Source organism: Bos grunniens, chromosome 4 (genome assembly GCF_055505025.1).
Source record: "Bos grunniens cultivar Pamir isolate PY7600 chromosome 4, Bosgru_T2T1.0, whole genome shotgun sequence".
Taxonomy (NCBI): Eukaryota; Metazoa; Chordata; class Mammalia; order Artiodactyla; family Bovidae; genus Bos; species Bos grunniens.
Genome location: NC_141168.1, coordinates 56,431,441 through 56,450,012, shown reverse-complemented (window position 1 = coordinate 56,450,012; position 18,572 = coordinate 56,431,441). Strand labels below are relative to the sequence as shown.

At 43.7% G+C, this 18,572-nt stretch overlaps 1 protein-coding gene across 2 annotated transcripts; it reads right to left on the bottom strand.

Annotated features, from left to right (window-relative positions):
- Window positions 1-3,584: 3,584 nt before the first annotated feature.
- LOC147374199 (uncharacterized) lies at window positions 3,585-12,409 on the bottom strand. 2 transcript variants are annotated; one of them, XM_086396498.1, is made up of 5 exons: window positions 12,197-12,409; window positions 11,525-11,672; window positions 6,802-8,472; window positions 4,512-4,607; window positions 3,585-3,744 (listed from the first exon to the last, which is right to left on the bottom strand). In XM_086396498.1, the coding sequence occupies exons 2-4, from the start codon at window positions 11,664-11,666 to the stop codon at window positions 4,555-4,557; spliced, it is 1,866 nt and encodes a 621-aa protein (XP_086252624.1). In that variant the 5' UTR covers window positions 11,667-11,672; window positions 12,197-12,409; the 3' UTR covers window positions 3,585-3,744; window positions 4,512-4,554. The 2 variants fall into 2 exon arrangements, with proteins under 2 accessions (XP_086252624.1, XP_086252625.1); XM_086396499.1 differs by lacking the exon at window positions 11,525-11,672 and having other exon boundaries at window positions 12,197-12,329.
- Window positions 12,410-18,572: the final 6,163 nt, after the last annotated feature.

Genomic DNA, 18,572 nt, shown 5'->3' with positions numbered 1-18,572 from the left:
TGCATTTACTTTTTTCTTAATGCATGCACATGCTCCAAATTTAAAAGGTACCTAAGGTTTAATTATGAAACTTCTATTTCCTTCCTCCCCCAGCTTCCCAGTTCCCTTTCCCAGTGGCTACCAGTTTTACCAGTTTCTTGTGACATCTTCCAGGAATACTGTCTACATCACAAGCAAGCATAGGGCTTTATTTTTAAGTATAAATACTATACACATTCATCTCCATGTTATGTTTTAACAGTATAATGTTGATTTTAATCGCAAATATATCCTGCACTGCAGCATCATACATACAGTGTCTTCATACGGCACATACCACAAGCTCTAAATGGCCACACAATTCCTTGAAGGTACTACAATCATGTAACCATTCCTCTATTGCAATTCAGTTGTTTCCTGTTTGTCATTCTTCAATATCGTGATTTATAATATATATTTGATCACTCACATGACCAGAATATATTTCTCAGATATATTTGGTCATTGTCCAGTTTCTGGACACAACTCCGCAAACCCTTGGAATATCATGTGTGATAAGAGCAATGGGAACATCTTTTGTTGTGTTTGGTCTCTTGTCCTCCACTCATGACAGAGCCAGAAAAGTGAAATGAGTGTCTTGTTTATTCATAACTAACTCCTTTCCACAACATCTGGGTTTATGTTCATGAGATGACTTTTGGAAGGCACCTAAGGATGTGGGGAGAGGCTGGTTGCCAGGAAAACCAAACTGAACAGAACTGGAACTTGCAGTCCCACACCCTCCCGTGGGGAAAGATTAGAGGGACTGGAGGTTGAGTCAGTCACCAATGGCCAGTGATTTAATCAATCATGCCTATGTGATGGAGCCTCCATAGAAGCCCAAGGAGGGACTCAGAGAACATCTGGGTTGGTGAACACAGAGGTGCTGGGAGAATGCCACGCAAGCAGAAGGTATGGAGGCTCTGTGCCACTTCCCATCCCATCTATTTTGCCCTGTGCATCTCTTCCATCAGGCCTCTCCTGAATTACAGCCTTTTATAATAAATCAGAAATGTAGCAAATTAATTGAATCCAAAGCAGCGAGTAGAAGGCAGAAGCACAGGCAAAAACCTGACTTTTGAGTAGAACCTGAAGTGGAGGAGGCGTGTGGCATAGTCCTACACAGCTGAGCTCTTGCCATGTGAAATCGTGCATTTCCAGGCATACAGTGTCAGAAATGAGTTAAACTGTAAGACACTGCTGGAGTCAGGATCTGCAAACTGAGCTTACTGTACCCTTCCTACCCAATCCTTCATTACTCCCACCAGTGCATTCCTATCTCCTGGATTCCTATCTCAAACTACCTCTGTAGTTCAGTTGTGTTCTGATGGGCTTGGAATGCTAGTGGAGACAGGGACCACAGGGCAAAATGGGTTATCTTAAGTTAAAACTAAGTTATCCATTAAATACGGATAATGCCAGTCTCCATACAACTGTGCTGTGCTCAGCCACTCAGCTGTGTCTGACTCTTTGCAACTCCATGGGATGTAGCCAGCTAGGCCCCTCTGTCCATGGGGATTCTCCAGGCAAGAATACTACCTAATAAGAATATTGAGTACAGCAATAGTCAACACCATTCAGAAAGGTAGAGTATGGCCAGGAGAGTGATAGCTACTGTATTTGTCTTGTTGTGAAAGTGCGCTGATGACACATGAGAATCACCTTATGCAACCATGGGTTGGGGATACAGGCCAGAACTCTTCTTGATGTTACTTAAGCAGGTGTGAAGCAGAAGTTAATCAGGCCATCACAGACCTTCTAATAAAAAACCAGCTTTGCAAACACGACCCTTTATTTGTCTCATTGCCCTCACTGCTATCACTTTTTACATGCTCATTACACCAGCTAGCAGTTCTGGGTTAGTATAAGGGAGTTCCGTTCAGTTCAGTCACTCAGTCGTGTCAACTCTTTGCAACCCCTTGAACCGCAGCACGCCAGACTTCCCTGTCCATCACCAACTTCCGGAGTTTACCCAAACTCATGTCCACTGAGTCGGTGATGCCATCCAGCCATCTCATCCCGTCGTCCCGTTTTCCTCCTGCCCCCAATCCCTCCCAGCATCAGGGTCTTTTCAAATGAGTCAGCTCTTCATATCAAGTGGCCAAAGTATTGGAGTTTCAGCTTCAGCATCAGCCCTTCCAATGAACACCCAGGACTGATCTCCTCTAGGATGGACTGGTTGGATCTCCTTGCAGTCCAAGGGACTCTCAAGAGTCTTCTCCAACACCACAGTTCAAAAGCATCAATTCTTCGGTGCTCAGTTTTCTTTACAGTCCAACTCTCACATCCATACATGACCACTGGAAAAACCATAGTCTTGACTAGACGGACCTTTGTTGACAAAGTAATGTCTCCGCTTTTTAATATGCTGTCTAGGTTGGTCATAACTTTCCTTCCAAGGAGTAAGCGTCTTAATTTCATGGCTGCAATCACCATCTGCATTGATTCTGGAGCCCCAAAAAATAAAGTCAGCCACTGTTTCCCCATCTATTTGCCATGAAATGATGGGACCGGATGCCATGATCTTAATTTTCTGAATGTTGAGCTTTAAGCCAACATTTTCACTCTCTTTCACTTTCATCAAGAGGCTCTTTAGTTCATCACTTTCTGCCACAAGGGTGGTGTCATCTGCATATCTGAGGTTATTGAAGTTATAAACACAGCAAAGATATGTTCAAACAGCTTAACTCACAGGGAACATTGGCCAGTCCATCCATGTATCCCTACCGTGACCACAAACATTCCTGGTGGCACTCCCACTGCCTGCCATACCTGGAACACCATGAATTCTGCCATGCCACCTTCCTTCAAAAAAACCCAGGCACACAAACCTTTTGAGTACCTAGTTGTATTTAACCTACACCATTTATTGGGAGATTGCATTCACTTCTTGACTATCTAGCCCCTAGGGTCTGAGTATAAAGCAGTCTTACATGAAGCTTCCTTTGTTTCAGGAGACACTAGATGCAAGTAAAGAATGCATGACCACCTACCCTCCACACATATATCAGTGTCCTATCGGACCCTATATGCTTGGCCTGCATTATATAGACAATGAGTCAGCATCCTCTCTATTCCCAGGATAGAGCCTCTTTGCTCCTGCTGCTGCTAAGTCGCGTCAGTCGTATCCGACTCTGTGACCCTATAGACGGCAGCCCACCAGGCTCCCCCATCCCTGGGATTCTCCAGGCAAGAACACTGGAGTGGGTTGCCATTTCCTTCTCCAATGCATGAAAGTGAAAAGTGAAAGTGAAGTTGCTCAGTCGTGTCCGACCCTTAGCGACCTCATGGACCGCAGCCCACCAGGCTCCTCTGTCCATGGGATTTTCCAGGCAAGAGTACTGGAGTGGGGTGCCATTGCCTTCTCCCAGAGCCTCTTTATGGAATGCTTAAGTCTTTTTTATTTTGTCCTCAACTCCACCATCCTTTTCTCTATCCCAAGGTTCCTGGTGAGGACAAGACAAAGCTATTCATGGGTGACCCAGTTCTACTAGTGTTGTCATGAGTGATGTGGCCATTTTGAGAGAAGAAAATGCTTAAGAATCACACTTTTGAAATCCAACGTATTTGCTATTTTACAACTTTTAATTCACAACTTTACAATGTCACATTTTCTTGTTTGCTGGTATAACTTTAGTAGTTCAACAAAGAGATCTCATGTTCTAATCCATCATGATAATGCAATATTTCACTTTTTCTTGTAGCTGGAACTCAGCAATTTGTTTCCTAAGAAGTAACAATGGAATAATACAGTTCTTTAAGTCAGGTAACTGATGTGATATACAGAATCATTACCAATATCTTTAGTTTCCATTTTTAGGGGAAAGCCAAGGGTGTTAACATTTTGCCTAAGCTTAGTTACCATTCTTCCCTTTATTACCTCTGCAGGGCAGAAATGACCTTTAAAAGGTCATCAATCCACTGGACCAAGACTAGGGGTTTAGGTGAGGAAGGCTTACCCTGTGCCAAGACTCATTGTGAAGAGAAGCCTGTCAAGCTGCTGGCCCCTGAAGGGAGATGCTAAGCTTCCTTTTACCTAGCTCTAAATTAGAACACTAATGGTGAAGCCACCAGGAAACTTACAGAATTCCATATAATCCACAATATGCTGTTGGTAACAGCAGCAGGAATTAAACGTGAAGACTAGGATAAAAACAACATTCCACAGGGCTCAAGGATGTACTGTACAACATGAGGATGCCAATATTTTGTAATAACTGTAAATGGAAAGTAATCTTTAAAACTGTATAAAAATAAAGTACAAATTAAATAATCATAACATTCCACACAATTGAAAAACTTTGGCTCCAAACTTCTTGTAAGCTAGGGTCTTACAAGGTATGTCTGTTACCCAGTTAGAACACTGCTATGTTGATGCTTGGGCCTATCCTCCAAAGTATTAGCTTTGGAGGATAGACCCAAGCATCAAGTAGGAAAACTCAAAGTCCAAAAAACAAATCGTAAGACAAACTAGACACAGGATAAATACCAACCTCTAGAGCTGCTGGGTACTTCCTAAATTCTATGGCATCTGCCTCAAATCTCTGGTACTTTGTAAGGGACCTTGGTTTTAGCTCTCTCACAGTTACCTGAGGGAAGAAGTGATTCATACTTTAAATAATCCAAGAGGCTTCAAAACCAAAAGAAAAAAACAATTCAAAAACACATCGTTCAAGAAAGTGACCTATTTTTCAAGATAAAATTCTATGCCGTTCTGTTGTTCGTGGTGGTAGAAATGATCACTTGGCAAAAATAGACAGTCCAGAAGAGAGCCTTCATTAGGAAAATAAAAATCTTGACTGTGTAACCTGGGGTAAACTGAGGTTCCCATTAACTTTTTCACAGGAGGACTCAGTGAGACCTTCTTTCAGATATGGCCAAAGGAGAAAGTGCTGAAAACTACTAAACTATAGTATTGAGTCACTGCTGCTGCTGCTGCTAAGTCACTTCAGTCGTGTCCGACTCTGTGCAACCCCATAGACGGCAGCCCACCAGGCTCCTCCGTCCCTGGGATTCTCCAGGCAAGAACACTGGAGTGGATTGCCATTTCCTTCTCCAATGCATGAAGTGAAAAGTGAAAGTGAAGTCGCTCAGTTATGTCCGACTCTTAGCGACCCCATGGACTGCAGGCTACCAGGCTCCTCCGTCCATGGGATTTTCCAGGCAAGAGTACTGGAGTGGGGTGCCATTGCCTTCTCCAGTATTGAGTCACAGTGAGGAGTAAATTTATAACCAATGCTATTTCCCAAGACAGAAAAAGATTCATACACACTCTGATGGGCAATGACATGATGTGGGAATACAAAGGCAAATAAGACTGGGAAGACCAATGGTACCATAGTTGGTGTTTTAATGTAACTATAATTTCAGTGTTACACATCATGAACAGGAGCTCACATTCTGGAGTTCACAAGATGCTGTCAGATGCGCATGAGGGGTCCCTAAGCACACTGGCCCAGGTCATTTCCTGCCACTTTATAAGCAAGGACTAACATCAAAGCCAGAAAACCCTGCACATGTTGTAAAGGAACCCTGTTTTCAAAAAATTTCCTCCAAATTATTGAGCATGAATCAAGTCAAGACAATAGCCAAGAATTTAAAACCTAACAATATACCCTGATTTTTATGTGGAAGTGGTAGGCTTAAATATTTCTTCAATCTAAAGGTTTGGGATTAAGCCTGGGATTTATTTAAACTTCCCTGGGGCCCTTATGCATCCCATTCTTCACTCACCTGCTTTGCGTCATTCTTTGCACGCCAGATGTAATCATCTCCCAAAGTGGTCCTTAGGGTGCTCCCCCTGTCCCTACTCCTGTCAGCTGTGCCCCTGCCAGTCCTAGGATGGTTCATACTCAAGCTTCAACCAGGTGTGGATGGGCTGCTGGTCCAGTTCCTCAATCTCACCTTTTTACACTCCTTCCACCCACAACACACACAGCAAAGCAAAACAACTTCTCTTCCCAAGATAACTTTTCCTTGGATTACCATTTTCCCCCCTACGTACTCATGTTCAAACTCCAACCTTTTAAAATTCAACTGTTAGTCCTCTCACCCGTCTCTAATTACTCCCATGTGAGTTAGGACCCTCACCACTTTGATTTTTTGAATTACAATACTTTTTATTGAGTAAAACTGATTTTATACAAGGCTTTCATCCATATAGGTGCTCTCCACTCTAATTCCTACTATAAAATACTACTGGTTGAAGACAAAGATTTGTCTCATTTCTCTACTCAATCCGAATTAGCCACTTATTGCCTACAGGATAAAAATTTGTAAGTGAAGAGAAACACTCGTACTTTACCACATTCCCAGCCTCTTTCCCAATTCCTCACAATTCTCCATTCTGGCACGAAGGTCTCAAGCAGAATCCTGCCCTGACTGCCTGTTTGACTGCCACCCTGCTGTCTCCATTTCCACTCCAAACTTTGTCCTCTTTTGTCTCCAAACCACAGAACCTCAATTGGTGTGAAATCCTCTGCGTCCACGTGGACTGCCTGTTCTCAGCCATCCATCTAGACCGTGTCCTGATTGTCTCAGCCCACCACCACCCAGCTCTCTATCATCTTCTACCAGAGCAGTTTGTTTCACATTACACTGAAATTTCCTAGAGTGCAGGAACTCTAACTTGGGATTCTCTTTCAACATGAATATGGGCACCTATACCTGAAGCAAAAACATATTTTCAAAACAGAGAAATACTGATTTATGGCTGCCTTTGTATCCTGGACCCAGTAGGGAACCAGCACAAACAACCAGTGTATGAGTCCACTAGTCACTTACATTCCAGTGGTCTGTGAGAGGCTCTCCTGGACTGCAGTCCCTCCTTATTGGCCATGGTGGGTCTGCTGCGAAGCCTAACACCAGTGCTTTCACAGCCATCCTGTCGTTTCCAATAAACCGCAGGGACACACTCACATTCACCATAAGCTTGTAATAACTTGCACTTTTTTCTGGTGGGCCACACCATAAGTTGGGGAGGGAGAGAGCTCTCGGGTGGCATCCTGATTATCCTTCCAGCTTCATGATAAGACCTTCCTTTGGAAGATGTCACAGGACTCTGTGGACTCACTTCTTCAAGGAGGCATCCTACCTCATCCATGTCACCCTCCTCTTCCAACTCAGAGTCTTCTGAATCCTCAGGAAGCACAATGGTCAAGACGGCACTTTTCTTCAACAGATAGGCTGTCTTAACATTTGAGAAACTGCTCAGCTCTTTCAGCTTCCTGCCTTTCACGGTCTTTTTAATCTTTGCACATGTTTTCAAGTTCTCATTATACACCTCCCCAGTCTCATCGTTCATGATCATTTCCTCTTTATCTGCACTTAATTTCCTATTGGTGATTGGTTGTTCCCAAGATCCCCTGGTTTTGCTGTCTGATACTGTCTCTTCACCCCTGGGGGGCATTTGCTGGGGGGATTTCTCTACCTGAGCTTCAGAGTAACCCATGTCGCACTGGATGCCCTCATCCACTTTGTTGACCTGGGCCAACCAGGTAGGGGAGGGAACTTCCCCCTCACAGCCATTGTTCTCCACTTCATCAACTTCATCCTGGTTTTGGCTCCCCACTGACATCTGCTCTGCTCCCTTCCTACCACTTCCTGGTGAAGACTCAGGGGAATTCCCAGGCTGTACCTCAGTCCACCAAGTCAAGTCGCACTGGATGCCCTCATCTTCTTTGCTGACCTGAGCCAAGGAGGGAGGGGACGGGATAGCCATCACAGGGTAGCTGTTGCTCTCTACCTCTTCACCCACAGTCTCAGGGGAGCCATGGCTCCTGCTACTGTTCTCTGGCATACTTTCCCCTGCAGTAAAGGGCTTCTGAGATGATTCTGAACATAGGCTCAGGTCTTTAACTGCTTCCATGCTGGTGCAGAGTGCCCGTTCCTGATGAAGCTTGTTCCTATCTCCAGCAGACTGGTACAATTTTGAGTTCCGGGTATTCTGGATATCATCTCTGCCATTCGGAGGTGGCGGGTTTTGGGAAAGAGCTGAATATCTCTTCTTTTTTTCATCCAAGTTCATGCAGTCTCTACCCTCGTAAGAGTTATAAAGCATTCCTCCACTCTCACAGAAACTTTGTGAAATCCCATTTTGCGGCACCTCCTTCTGTGGCATATCTTTACCATAAACCACATCGTACGATGGCATCATTTCGTTTGATGTACTCGCAGGAATACTAGTCACCTTTCCTACCTCAGGGCTGTCGCCTTCTGAGTGCATGTCTTGTTTTTCATTCAAGTTTTCAGCCTGTTGAGGTTCAGCTTCTGTTTGCGTGTCCTTTGTTTTCATTTTTTCCCAATAGCCACCATACTGTCGGAACTGTGCCGTGTTATAAAACATAGGGACTATGGATCTTCGGTTAACAGTAGTGGGCAATGGGGATTGAGGGACGAGGAAGGCAGGATACTCACTGAGCACCACTGGAAAATACAGACTTCCATTTGTGAAACCTAGAAAGAGAAGGGGATAGTTAGCCATCCTGTCTCCTGCCGCCAGTCACAACATTCAGCCAGTACACACTGCACAGCCCCAGCTGCTCACACCCACCAGGGGCCTCCCGCCTAGTCTTCTGCTACCAAAGCAAAGGACATAAAGTCCTCCCCCAGTTTTTACAGGAGTAACTCCTAACAACTTTCTTAACCCATTTCCCACACTTCTCACAAGTCTGTAATCCATTTTGCTTCCAGAATAATCTGTGATCCTCACTCTAGTTACAGTATTTGAATGGCTCATCATGGCTTATCAGGTATGAGGGATAGTGACCACTTTCCCTAGGATGGCATAAAACACTTCGTTATCTAGTTTCTCACTATCATCTCATTGAGTCCTTCAAGATACAGAGGCTCTAGCCATAGGTGCATTCCTTCGCCAAGACAGCTTTGAAAACTTCTCTCTTCCTTTTCTGAAACACCTTTCTTCCCCTAATCATTTTAAAATGTTTTCAGCAACTGCTGGAACTTGAGGCATTTTGCCAAGAGAAATCAGTTGGACAGAGAAAGGCAAATACTATTCCATCACTTTTATGTAAAATCTTAAAAAAAAAATGGTATTAGATACAGTGGTTGCCATGTGGTTGCTGAATGATGGGGAGATGGAGAGATGCTGGCCAGTGGCAAAAAGAAACCTCTAATTCAGCTTATTATACACAAGACAAAATGGAGAAGGGAAACATTTACTCAAAATTAGCCTATTTATAAGAACATAAATCAGCTATTTTAATTCTACAGCACTGCATGTCCAATTAATATTTAAAAGACGATAGACTACATGATTACGGATATTCCATAGGCTTGGGAGCCACTCAATCCTACCCAAGTGAAAAAGGTGAACAAGAATTGAGAATCCTCAGGTCATTCACAGCAATGTTTGGTTACTGGGAAAAGTGCTACCACCAACACTGGAAAGCCATGTGAATACAATCACAACTTACAGGAGCACAGACCCAGAAGATCAAAACTCGATGGCAACTCACAGTGGGGTAGGAAAACCTAAACTGCTATTTACAGACTGCAAGATTAGGATGGAGACGGCTGAGTTCAAATCCTCAGAGAAAACTCATCCATAAGGGAACCATCCCACACACTTTTTTAAGTTTTCCATGCAGTTGCTCAACCAGTTTCTCACAGTAAATTTAAGAGAAAAATCTCCTGAGCTTCCCGCAGGGAAAGAGGAAAAGGAATCACACATACTAGAAGCACTGTTCTTAACAAGGTTCATTCTCAGAAGACACTAAAGAGAGCTTAACTGATGGGCAGGAATGGAAATACTTTTCTCCAGTCCACTCTAGCCACCCTTCCCAACCCAATGGAAGGGGGAGGGGGAAGCATGTATACTTTGTTGTCCAAAGGCAAAATCACACTAAGACTAAGAACTAATCATACTCCTTTCACAAACAGAACTGTGATCCCTTCTCTACCTCTACAAGGTAACACTCCATTACTAAGTGCCTATTCAGATCAGTTCCTTTTATCCAGTACAAAATGGTTGACAAAAAAAAAAATTACAAAGCGTAATAAAAAGTAAAAACTACTGTCTACAAAAAAAAAAAAAAACTCAGTTTAAATACAAAAACAGGGATTAAATGCAAACAGAAGGAGAAAAACATACCATGCTCATTAGCTAATGCTAATAATCAAAAGAAAGTGGGAGAAGCTCTATTTCAGACAGATTTCAGAGAAAGGAAAGTAATCAGGGACATAAAGTGGGGCATCACAAGAAAAAGTCACTTCTTCACTGAGACATAACAATCCCTAATGTGTATGCCCTTAACAGCGGGTGAAGCTACATGAAGCAAAAGTCATAGAACTGCAAGGAAAAATAGATGAATCCATTGTCGGAAACTTTAACATGTCTACAGCAGACATGGATAGATGCAGTCAATATTAAAAAATCAATAAGAACGAATGAACTCCACAGCACCAACCAAATGTACATAACTAACCTCTACAGACCCCCTCAACCAACAGAATATTTTTCTCACACTCATATAGAACATTCACAAAGATAGACCACGTTGTGCCATAAAACACACTTACAAATTAAAAGGTATACTAATTATAAAATGTCTGCTTAGACCATAACTGAATGAATGTAGAAAACAAAAAGATAAATTCCTAATATCAGAAATGAAAGAGGGTACATTACTACAGATCCCACGGGCATAAAAATATAAATGATTAATATGAATCCTATTTCCACAATATGTATTACATAGATAAAAAAGGACAAATTCCTTGAGACAATTTCCCAAAACTCAAGTAGAAACTGACAACCTGAATGGACCTCCATCTATTAGGTCCAAGATGTCTACCTTCCAAATGTTTTCAAATCTTGCTTGTCACCTTCCTCCAACATACTTTTCTGATGTCCCCATTATAGCATTTAGAATCTTTAGACTCTGTAGAAAAATTACAAGGACTAGAAGCTCTAAGGTAACTCGTCCAACAAGACTGGTCTCACAACATGAGACTTTGGTTGGATTACGTTGTGAGCCTGGGCCAGTCACTGACTGGGAGCCTCAGTTCCCTCATTTGGGAAACAAGGACAGCAACAACTTGGTCAAATGAATCAAGAATCCATTTCTAGTATTTGGGCTTTCCTGGTGGCTCAGATGGTAAAGAATCCGCTTGCAATGCGGGAGACCTAGGTTCGAACCCTGGGTTGGGAAGATGCCCTGGAGGAGGGCATGGCAACCTATTTCAATATTCTTGCTTGGAGAATTCTCATGGACAGAGGAGCCTGGTGGGCTACAGTGCATGGAGTCACAAAGAATTGGACACGACTGAGTGACTAAACACAGCACACAGCACACAACTGATATATAGCTAGAATTTGAATATTTTCTATTAACCTGAACCACAAACACTGCCCAATCTGTCTAGTGTGAGCACAGGGTGAGGAGAAGGAAATCATGGACAAAGGAATTAAGAAAACCTTCAGGCTTTGATTTACAGGGAGAGTCCCTAATCCCACTGAACCTCCTTCGGTATTCAGATTCCTCACCTGCCCCAGGAATGGAGAGTGGATTACAGACAGGATTCTGGTACCAGGGACCCAGGTAAGGCTGCTGGGCCATGGGGTGCACATAGAAGAAAGATCTGGAGTTACTGCCCTCAAAATTTTCGTTGTTTGCTGAAGAGTTCATTTTCCACTGAAAAACAGGTGTTTGTAGTTAAGAAAGGACAGCTGTGCCTCACCCTGTAAAGTGCTGTAAAGGTAGAAAACCATCCTTGTCCCCCATCATGACTGGGATCTTGGGTGGCAGGTCCCTTACCTTGTCTTCCCACTTGCCTGGGATGCAGACATGGGGCACTGCCCTGCATGCATTAGGACCAGCGGAGCAGCGCCCAGAGGCCCAGGCCCACCTCATACTGAGTGAGTCCGGCTCCGCAGGCAGCAGCACCTTGGGGAGATGAGGCCTTGGAGGCACCAGGGCACCCAGCAGCTGCACTGGAAAAGGGGGCTTAGGCCTAGATGCACCACCCTTAGTCTGCAGCCCCTCCACCATGCTCTCTAGCCTATGCCCCAGACTGAATACCTGCCCAGCCCCGGACTCCAGGCCCCGGGCTCCGTCTCCTAACACCCCGCTTCCCGTAGGCCAGTCTGTCCCCCACGACCCCCAAACCCTGTGCCCTCACGCCCTGCACAACCCACGTTCCCATTAGGGACACTGACCTGCTCTAGCTCGACATCTGCGACTGGGAATTTCTGTAGCCGCGCACACAACCCACACAGGACCGACCTCGCCGTCAAGAGCCCCTACAGTGCCGGCTGCACTGGCTCCTTTTTATGCTTGACTGGGCAGCACATGCAGCTCTTCAGCAGGCCACGCCCCCTGCGCTTGCGCCCTGTCGGAGCTCCCGGGCCAGACTGCCCAGACAGAAGGCTCTGGAAGAAGCAGGTGCTGAGACTTGATGGAGGAAAGTGGCCATCTCCACCCACTCCCGCATGAACCCCAGTCCTCCCTTCTTCACATTCTTGTGTGTGTGGGCATCCTAGCCTTGGTTTTTTTAGAGGATAGAGCCCTCCTCTCCCGCTCGGTCTCCCCGACTGTCCCCTTTCTGAGTGTGTTGAGTTAGGACGGGTCACAGCCGCCTCTCTGAGCTCCTGGTCTTCTTCCTTGGGCGCAAAGCCGCTGACACTTAAGGAAGAGGAGCCTACCAAAAAGAAGCAGAGACGAAGGAGGCCAACGTGCACGGAGGACAGAGCTGAGAGGGGAAAGATTTCCACAGGTGGGGTGAGCAAGAGTGCTTCATGCTGCTGAGACCAACATCTCGGGGGAAGGGGCTCCGGCTAAGAGGACCGCAGCGATCGCTGTAAGTGATGGGACAGGGAGGTATGGGCAGTCGTCTCTGGGGTGATGGGGGGGCAGTGAGAAGGGGAAGCTGGCACCTACAGTATTCTTTGTACATGAGAGAAAGGAAAGGCATAGGATAGTAGTGAAGGCGGCAGGAATAGTACTTCTAAGGCGCATCGACAGTTTGGAATGACTGTGGTACTGCGTAGAAATTGGGTTTTTCCAGAAATTGCAGAGTTATAAAAAGTTATAATAGAAAACACGTGCAGCTTCAGGTTCTATCTCCTTGGTTGCCCCTAACTGAAAGGATGTGTGTGAACTCTTGTCTTTGAGCTGGACATGTTGCCACTTGGAAGAAACTGGGTTCCTGTGACTAAGAGTGGAGAATAGATATTAATTGGGCAGGTAACAGTTTCTCTTATAAGGGTTCAGGGTCATGAAAGAAACATTATTCTCCCACTTCCCATTGCTCTGTATTGTCCCCAATCATCATTCTCCTTTCCTCCCTTCGCAGCTATTTCCCTATAGAGGATCATAAACACTCAGCCTTCTCCACCTGCTATTCCTTCACTCACTGCAAATCCAGATTTTGTTACCATTATGCCCACTCATCCACCCTTACCAAGGACACTAATGAACCACTTGCTGCTCAATGGCATGGAAACTTTTCAGTTCATATCACTAAATCTCATCTCCCAGGTACCAGCCTAACTGGTTGCATCTCTACTGGCCTTTCTTAAACTCTTTTACTGTCTCCCAAATTTCTCTCTTCAGTGTTCATATTCTCGAGGTTAGATTTTCTTCATCTTATTTCACTCTTTCTCTCTGCATTTTTCACACATTCTCAGGACTTCCAGTATAACCAGCATACTGCTCACACCCAAATTTCTATGTCCAATCTCTCAACTGGATATTTATATCTCAGCAGAAGAATTGTGCTGTTGTTAGGACATGCTCAAATGATGTCATCTGTTATTCATAACAAGCCTCTTTCTACCTCTGCAGAATTTGTGCTAATAAAGTGACTAAGGTGAGTTCCCTGGATAATTCAAGGAAGGAAGCTAATCACCAGAAAAACCAAATTTGTGCTTGAAGGGTGGGAATTTTCAGTCCCACACCTGATCCTGGGGGGTTGGAAAGACGGGGTGGGAGCTGGAGATCGAGTTCAATAAAACTCTTGAACCTGGCACTGTTTATTAAGTTTCCAAGAAATGTTAGTCGTTGATGCTGTTTCCTTTTCATGGTTTTTCAAAAAGCAACATTCAAGGAAAAAAACAAATGTTCTTCAGTGTGTAATCGTAAAATGGTTAAACAAACTGTTATATCCATATCATGGGAAACAATTCAGCAGGAGAAAAAATGAGGTATTGATGCACAAAACAACTTAGATGAATCTCAAGGACATTATGTTGACTAGATCAGTGGTTTCCAGTGGTTAGGTTTGGGTGATATTGTGACCATAAAGTGATCACAGAAGGGAATTCTCTGGCAGTCCAGTGCTTAGAACTCTGCGCTTTCACTGCCGAAAGGATAGGTTCGATCTCTGGTCAAGGAACTAAGATCTCACAAGTGGGATGGTCAGAGTGTGTGTGTGTGTGTGTGTGTGTGTGTGTGTGTTTATGTGTGTTTAAGGGCTTCCTTGGTGGCTCAGTAGGTAAAGAATCTACCTGCAATGCAGGAGACCCGAGTTCTATCCCTGGGTTGTGAAGATCCCCTGGAGAAGGAAATGGTAACCCACTCCAGTTTTCTTGCCTGGAAAATTCCATGGATTGAAGAGCCTGGTGGGCTACAGTCCATAGGGTCACAAGAGTCAGACACGATTTAGCGACTGAACCACTAGTGTGTATATAATATCATTGTGACCTATAAGTGTATCTAGAAAGAGTGAATAACCTGCTATATCAAATGCTACTGACCCATCATAAAGAATGAAGACTTACTGGCACAAGCTCATTTGGAGACACAGCCAAGGACAGAAATCAGTAGGCTAACAACAAGTAAGTGATCCTTTGCACACAGTGTACATAACCAAAGAGAGTTCATAAAGAGTCTCAAGGAGAGAAAAAGAAAGGGAAGATTTGCCCAACATCTGAAGAGGTCTTATTGTCCCCTCAAGTAGATAGAAGAGAAAACCTCATGGGCCCTGCCTAGAGAACATATTAGACACCCAAGCAATGGTGAAAGAGAATTTTTCTTCTTTAATCACTGCTATTGAATGATACATACAAAATCAAAATGCTTAGATAGGAGATATGGCATCTGTTTGAATTTAAATAACTTCAAACAAGAAGTAATTGAATCAGGTTAAAAATAGATGTAATGTGACAAAGGCCTTAAATACCTTTGTTAGTGAAAAAATTCTGTCAGATTGCTAAAATGAAGAGAAAAATATCACCAGTAAGCAAAACTAATTTTCTAAAATTATCTATAAATGTTCTATACCAAACAATAATTTCCATGGACTTCAAATATAAAATTGAAGATCTACTTCTGTTGACAAAATAACATTGGCAAACTTTAATTCCTTCTTGTTTCTCCTGTTCTATCAATTCTATTTATCCACCCCTCCCTCCAGTTGTTAACTCCTTAAAGAACTTCCCAGATGGCTCATTGGGTAAAGAATCTGCCTGCAGTGCAGGAAACACAGGAGATGTGGGTTCAATCCCTGGGTTGGGAAGATCCCCTAGAAAAGGAAATGGCAGCTCCAGTATTTCTTGCCTGAAAAATCCCATGGACAGAGGAGCCTGATGAGCTATAGTCCATGGTCACAAAGAGTCAGGCACGTCTGAGTGACTAAGCACAATAAAGTCCCTTAAAGCCCCTCATTCACCATTTAGTTCCTTTCTATTCAAAGTATAGTGTCCAGACCAGGAGCATCAGCAACACCCAAGTTTGTTAGAAATATGAACTCTTGGGACTTCCCTGATGGTCCAGTGGTTAAGGGGCTTGGGGAACTAGATCCCATAAACCACAGCAAAGATCAAAGATCCCGAGTGCCACAACGAAGACCTGGTGCAACCAAATAAATAGATAAAAATAAGTAAATACCTTTCAAAAAGAAATGTGGAATCTTGGCCTCTCCCCAGACAACATCCCCAGGTGGTTCGCATTCACCCTAATGTTTGAGAAGCACTGGTTGAACTAACACTTGATTTCCTCAGTGGATGTTTCTTTATAGCAGGACTTCCTCTTCTTTTTCCTAGACCTCTGCCAAGTTATCTTCCAGGGCATGAAAAAGACCATTACTCTCTAATCAAAGACTTTAATAACTAAATGGTGTCCAAAATCATTTGGTTTTTTCCTTTTGCAGGATAAGAAAGCAAAGCCCAGAGATATCACATGACTCCCCTAAGTCACAGCTAATGACAGAACCTTTCTTCTGCATACTTTCGTCCTGCTCTTTAGGTTCCTGCTTACTGTCGCTATCCCACGACTTAATATGCAAAGAAATGAGAGAGCAAGTCTCAGCAGTGTGTTTTTAGTTTTTCTTTGCATTGTTTTAATTTTTAACAGTGTTAGTGGGGGAAGATTTTAAACCTACATCCACCAAATAGTTCTTCCTCACAAGAATACTACTTAACTACTTCAAGCCAAGACTATGCCAGTTATCCTATCAGAGCAGAGTGAAACGTTGTGCATAGCAAAAATTCATAAATTTACATTAAATTCCTTCATGTATTCTTACCATCCCAAGTAACATCATACATCATTATGGACAATAATTTATAGAAAAACAGATTTGCATACTTAAAGAGTTAAAAACAACAACAGAGAAATCAAACATATGAACTGATAGTAGCCAACATGTGTTTCCCAGTTCTACAAAAGGCATTCACGCACCCACTGGTTAATTCCAGATTTGTTTTCTCACCAGATGGCTGCTCGGATAAGCTCTATCCCACCTTTCTAAGAACTCTCTTTCCACAAATTTCCCTTCAAGCAGAACAACTGCCAGGGTCCCAGGGCTGGAGCAAGAGTGGAGGGTGCAGAGAAAAGCAACCCTTACTGCTCCCTCTTGTTCTCCTGTTCCAACTTTTTCCAAGCCCTGGGCAAAGAGACAGCCTCACCGAGTAGCACCACCAGCTCCACAGAGTTGGTGTGATTCCCCCAAGTAGCTCCCCTGCGTCCCCTTCCTGTCATCCCCAGAGACAAGCAGGGAAACTGCAGAAAGAGTCCTTGAAAGAGACCAGGCAGGTGAAAACAAGTCATGCTACCAGAAAGGAAAATGATGGAAGAGGCGATGATTGATTGGAATGCAGCAGAAAAGGAAAAAACACCTACTTGCTCCAGCCTAACTTCAAGCCCTCTCTGCTCTGTTGCCGTAGCAACTTTTTTATGTGCGTGGTATAAAACATATAACATAAAATTTACCAATGTAATTTTTAAAGGCATAGTACAGTAGTGTTAACTGGAGACACACAGTTCTGCAACAGATCTCTGGAATTTTTCATCTTGCAAAACTGAAACAACTCAATACTCAGTTGAACAACCCCATCATTTCCTCTTCCTCAAACCCCACAACCACTATTATACTTTCTGTTTCTTAGAGTCTGACTATTCATATAAGTAGAATAATTCAGCACTTGTCTTTTTTATGACTGGCTTATTTCACGTATATGAGGTCTTCAAGATTCATTCGTGTTCTCAAATACTGCAGAATTCGCCTCTGTTTAAAGGTTGAATAGTATTCAGTTCAGTTCAGTTCAGTCACTCAGTCGTGTCCGATTCCTTGCGACCCCATAAATAGCAGCATGCCAGGCCTCCCTGTCCGTCACCAACTCCTGGAGTTCACTCAAACTCACGTACGTCGAGTCAATGATGCCATCCAGCCATCTCATCCTCTGTCGTCCCCTTCTCCTCCTGCCCCCAATCCCTCCCAAAATCAGAGTCTTTTCCAATGAGTCAACTCTTCATGTGAGGTGGCCAAAGTACTGGAGTTTCAGCTTTAGCATCATTCTTTCCAAAGAACACCCAGGGCTGATCTCCTTTAGGATGGACTGGTTGAATCTCCTTGCAGTCCAAGGGACTCTCAGGAGTCTTCTCCAACACCAAAGTTCAAAAGCATCAATTCTTTGGCACTCAGCTTTCTTCACAGTCCAACTCTCACATCCATACATGACCACTGGAAAAACCATAGCCTTGACTAGATGGACCTTTGTTGGCAAAGTAATGTCTCTGCTTTTGAATATGCTATCTAGGTTGGTCATAACTTCTCTTCGGAGGAGTAAGTGTCTTTTACTTTCATGGCTGCAGTAACCATCTGCGGTGATTTTGGAGCCCCCAAAAATAAAGTCTGACACTGTTTCCAATATTTCCCCATCGATTTCCCATGAAGCAATGGGACCAGATGCCACGATCTTAGTTTTCTGAATGTTGAGCTTTAAGCCAACTTCTTCACTCTCCTCTTTCACTTTCATCAAGAGGCTTTTGAGTTCCTCTTCACTTTCTGCCATAAGGGTGGTGTCATCTGCATATCTGAGGTTATTAATATTTCTCCTGGCAATCTTGATTCCAGCATGTGCTTCTTCCAATCCAGCATTTCTCATGATGTACTCTGCATATAAGTTAAATAAGCAGGGTGACAATATACAGCCTTCAGTTCAGTTCAGTTCAGTTCAGTCGCTCAGTCATGTCCAACTCTTTGCAACCCCATGAATCGCAGCATGCCAGGCCTCCCTGTCCATCACCAACTCCCAGAGTTCACTCAGACCCACGTCCATTGAGTCAGTGATGCCATCCAGCCATCTCATCCTC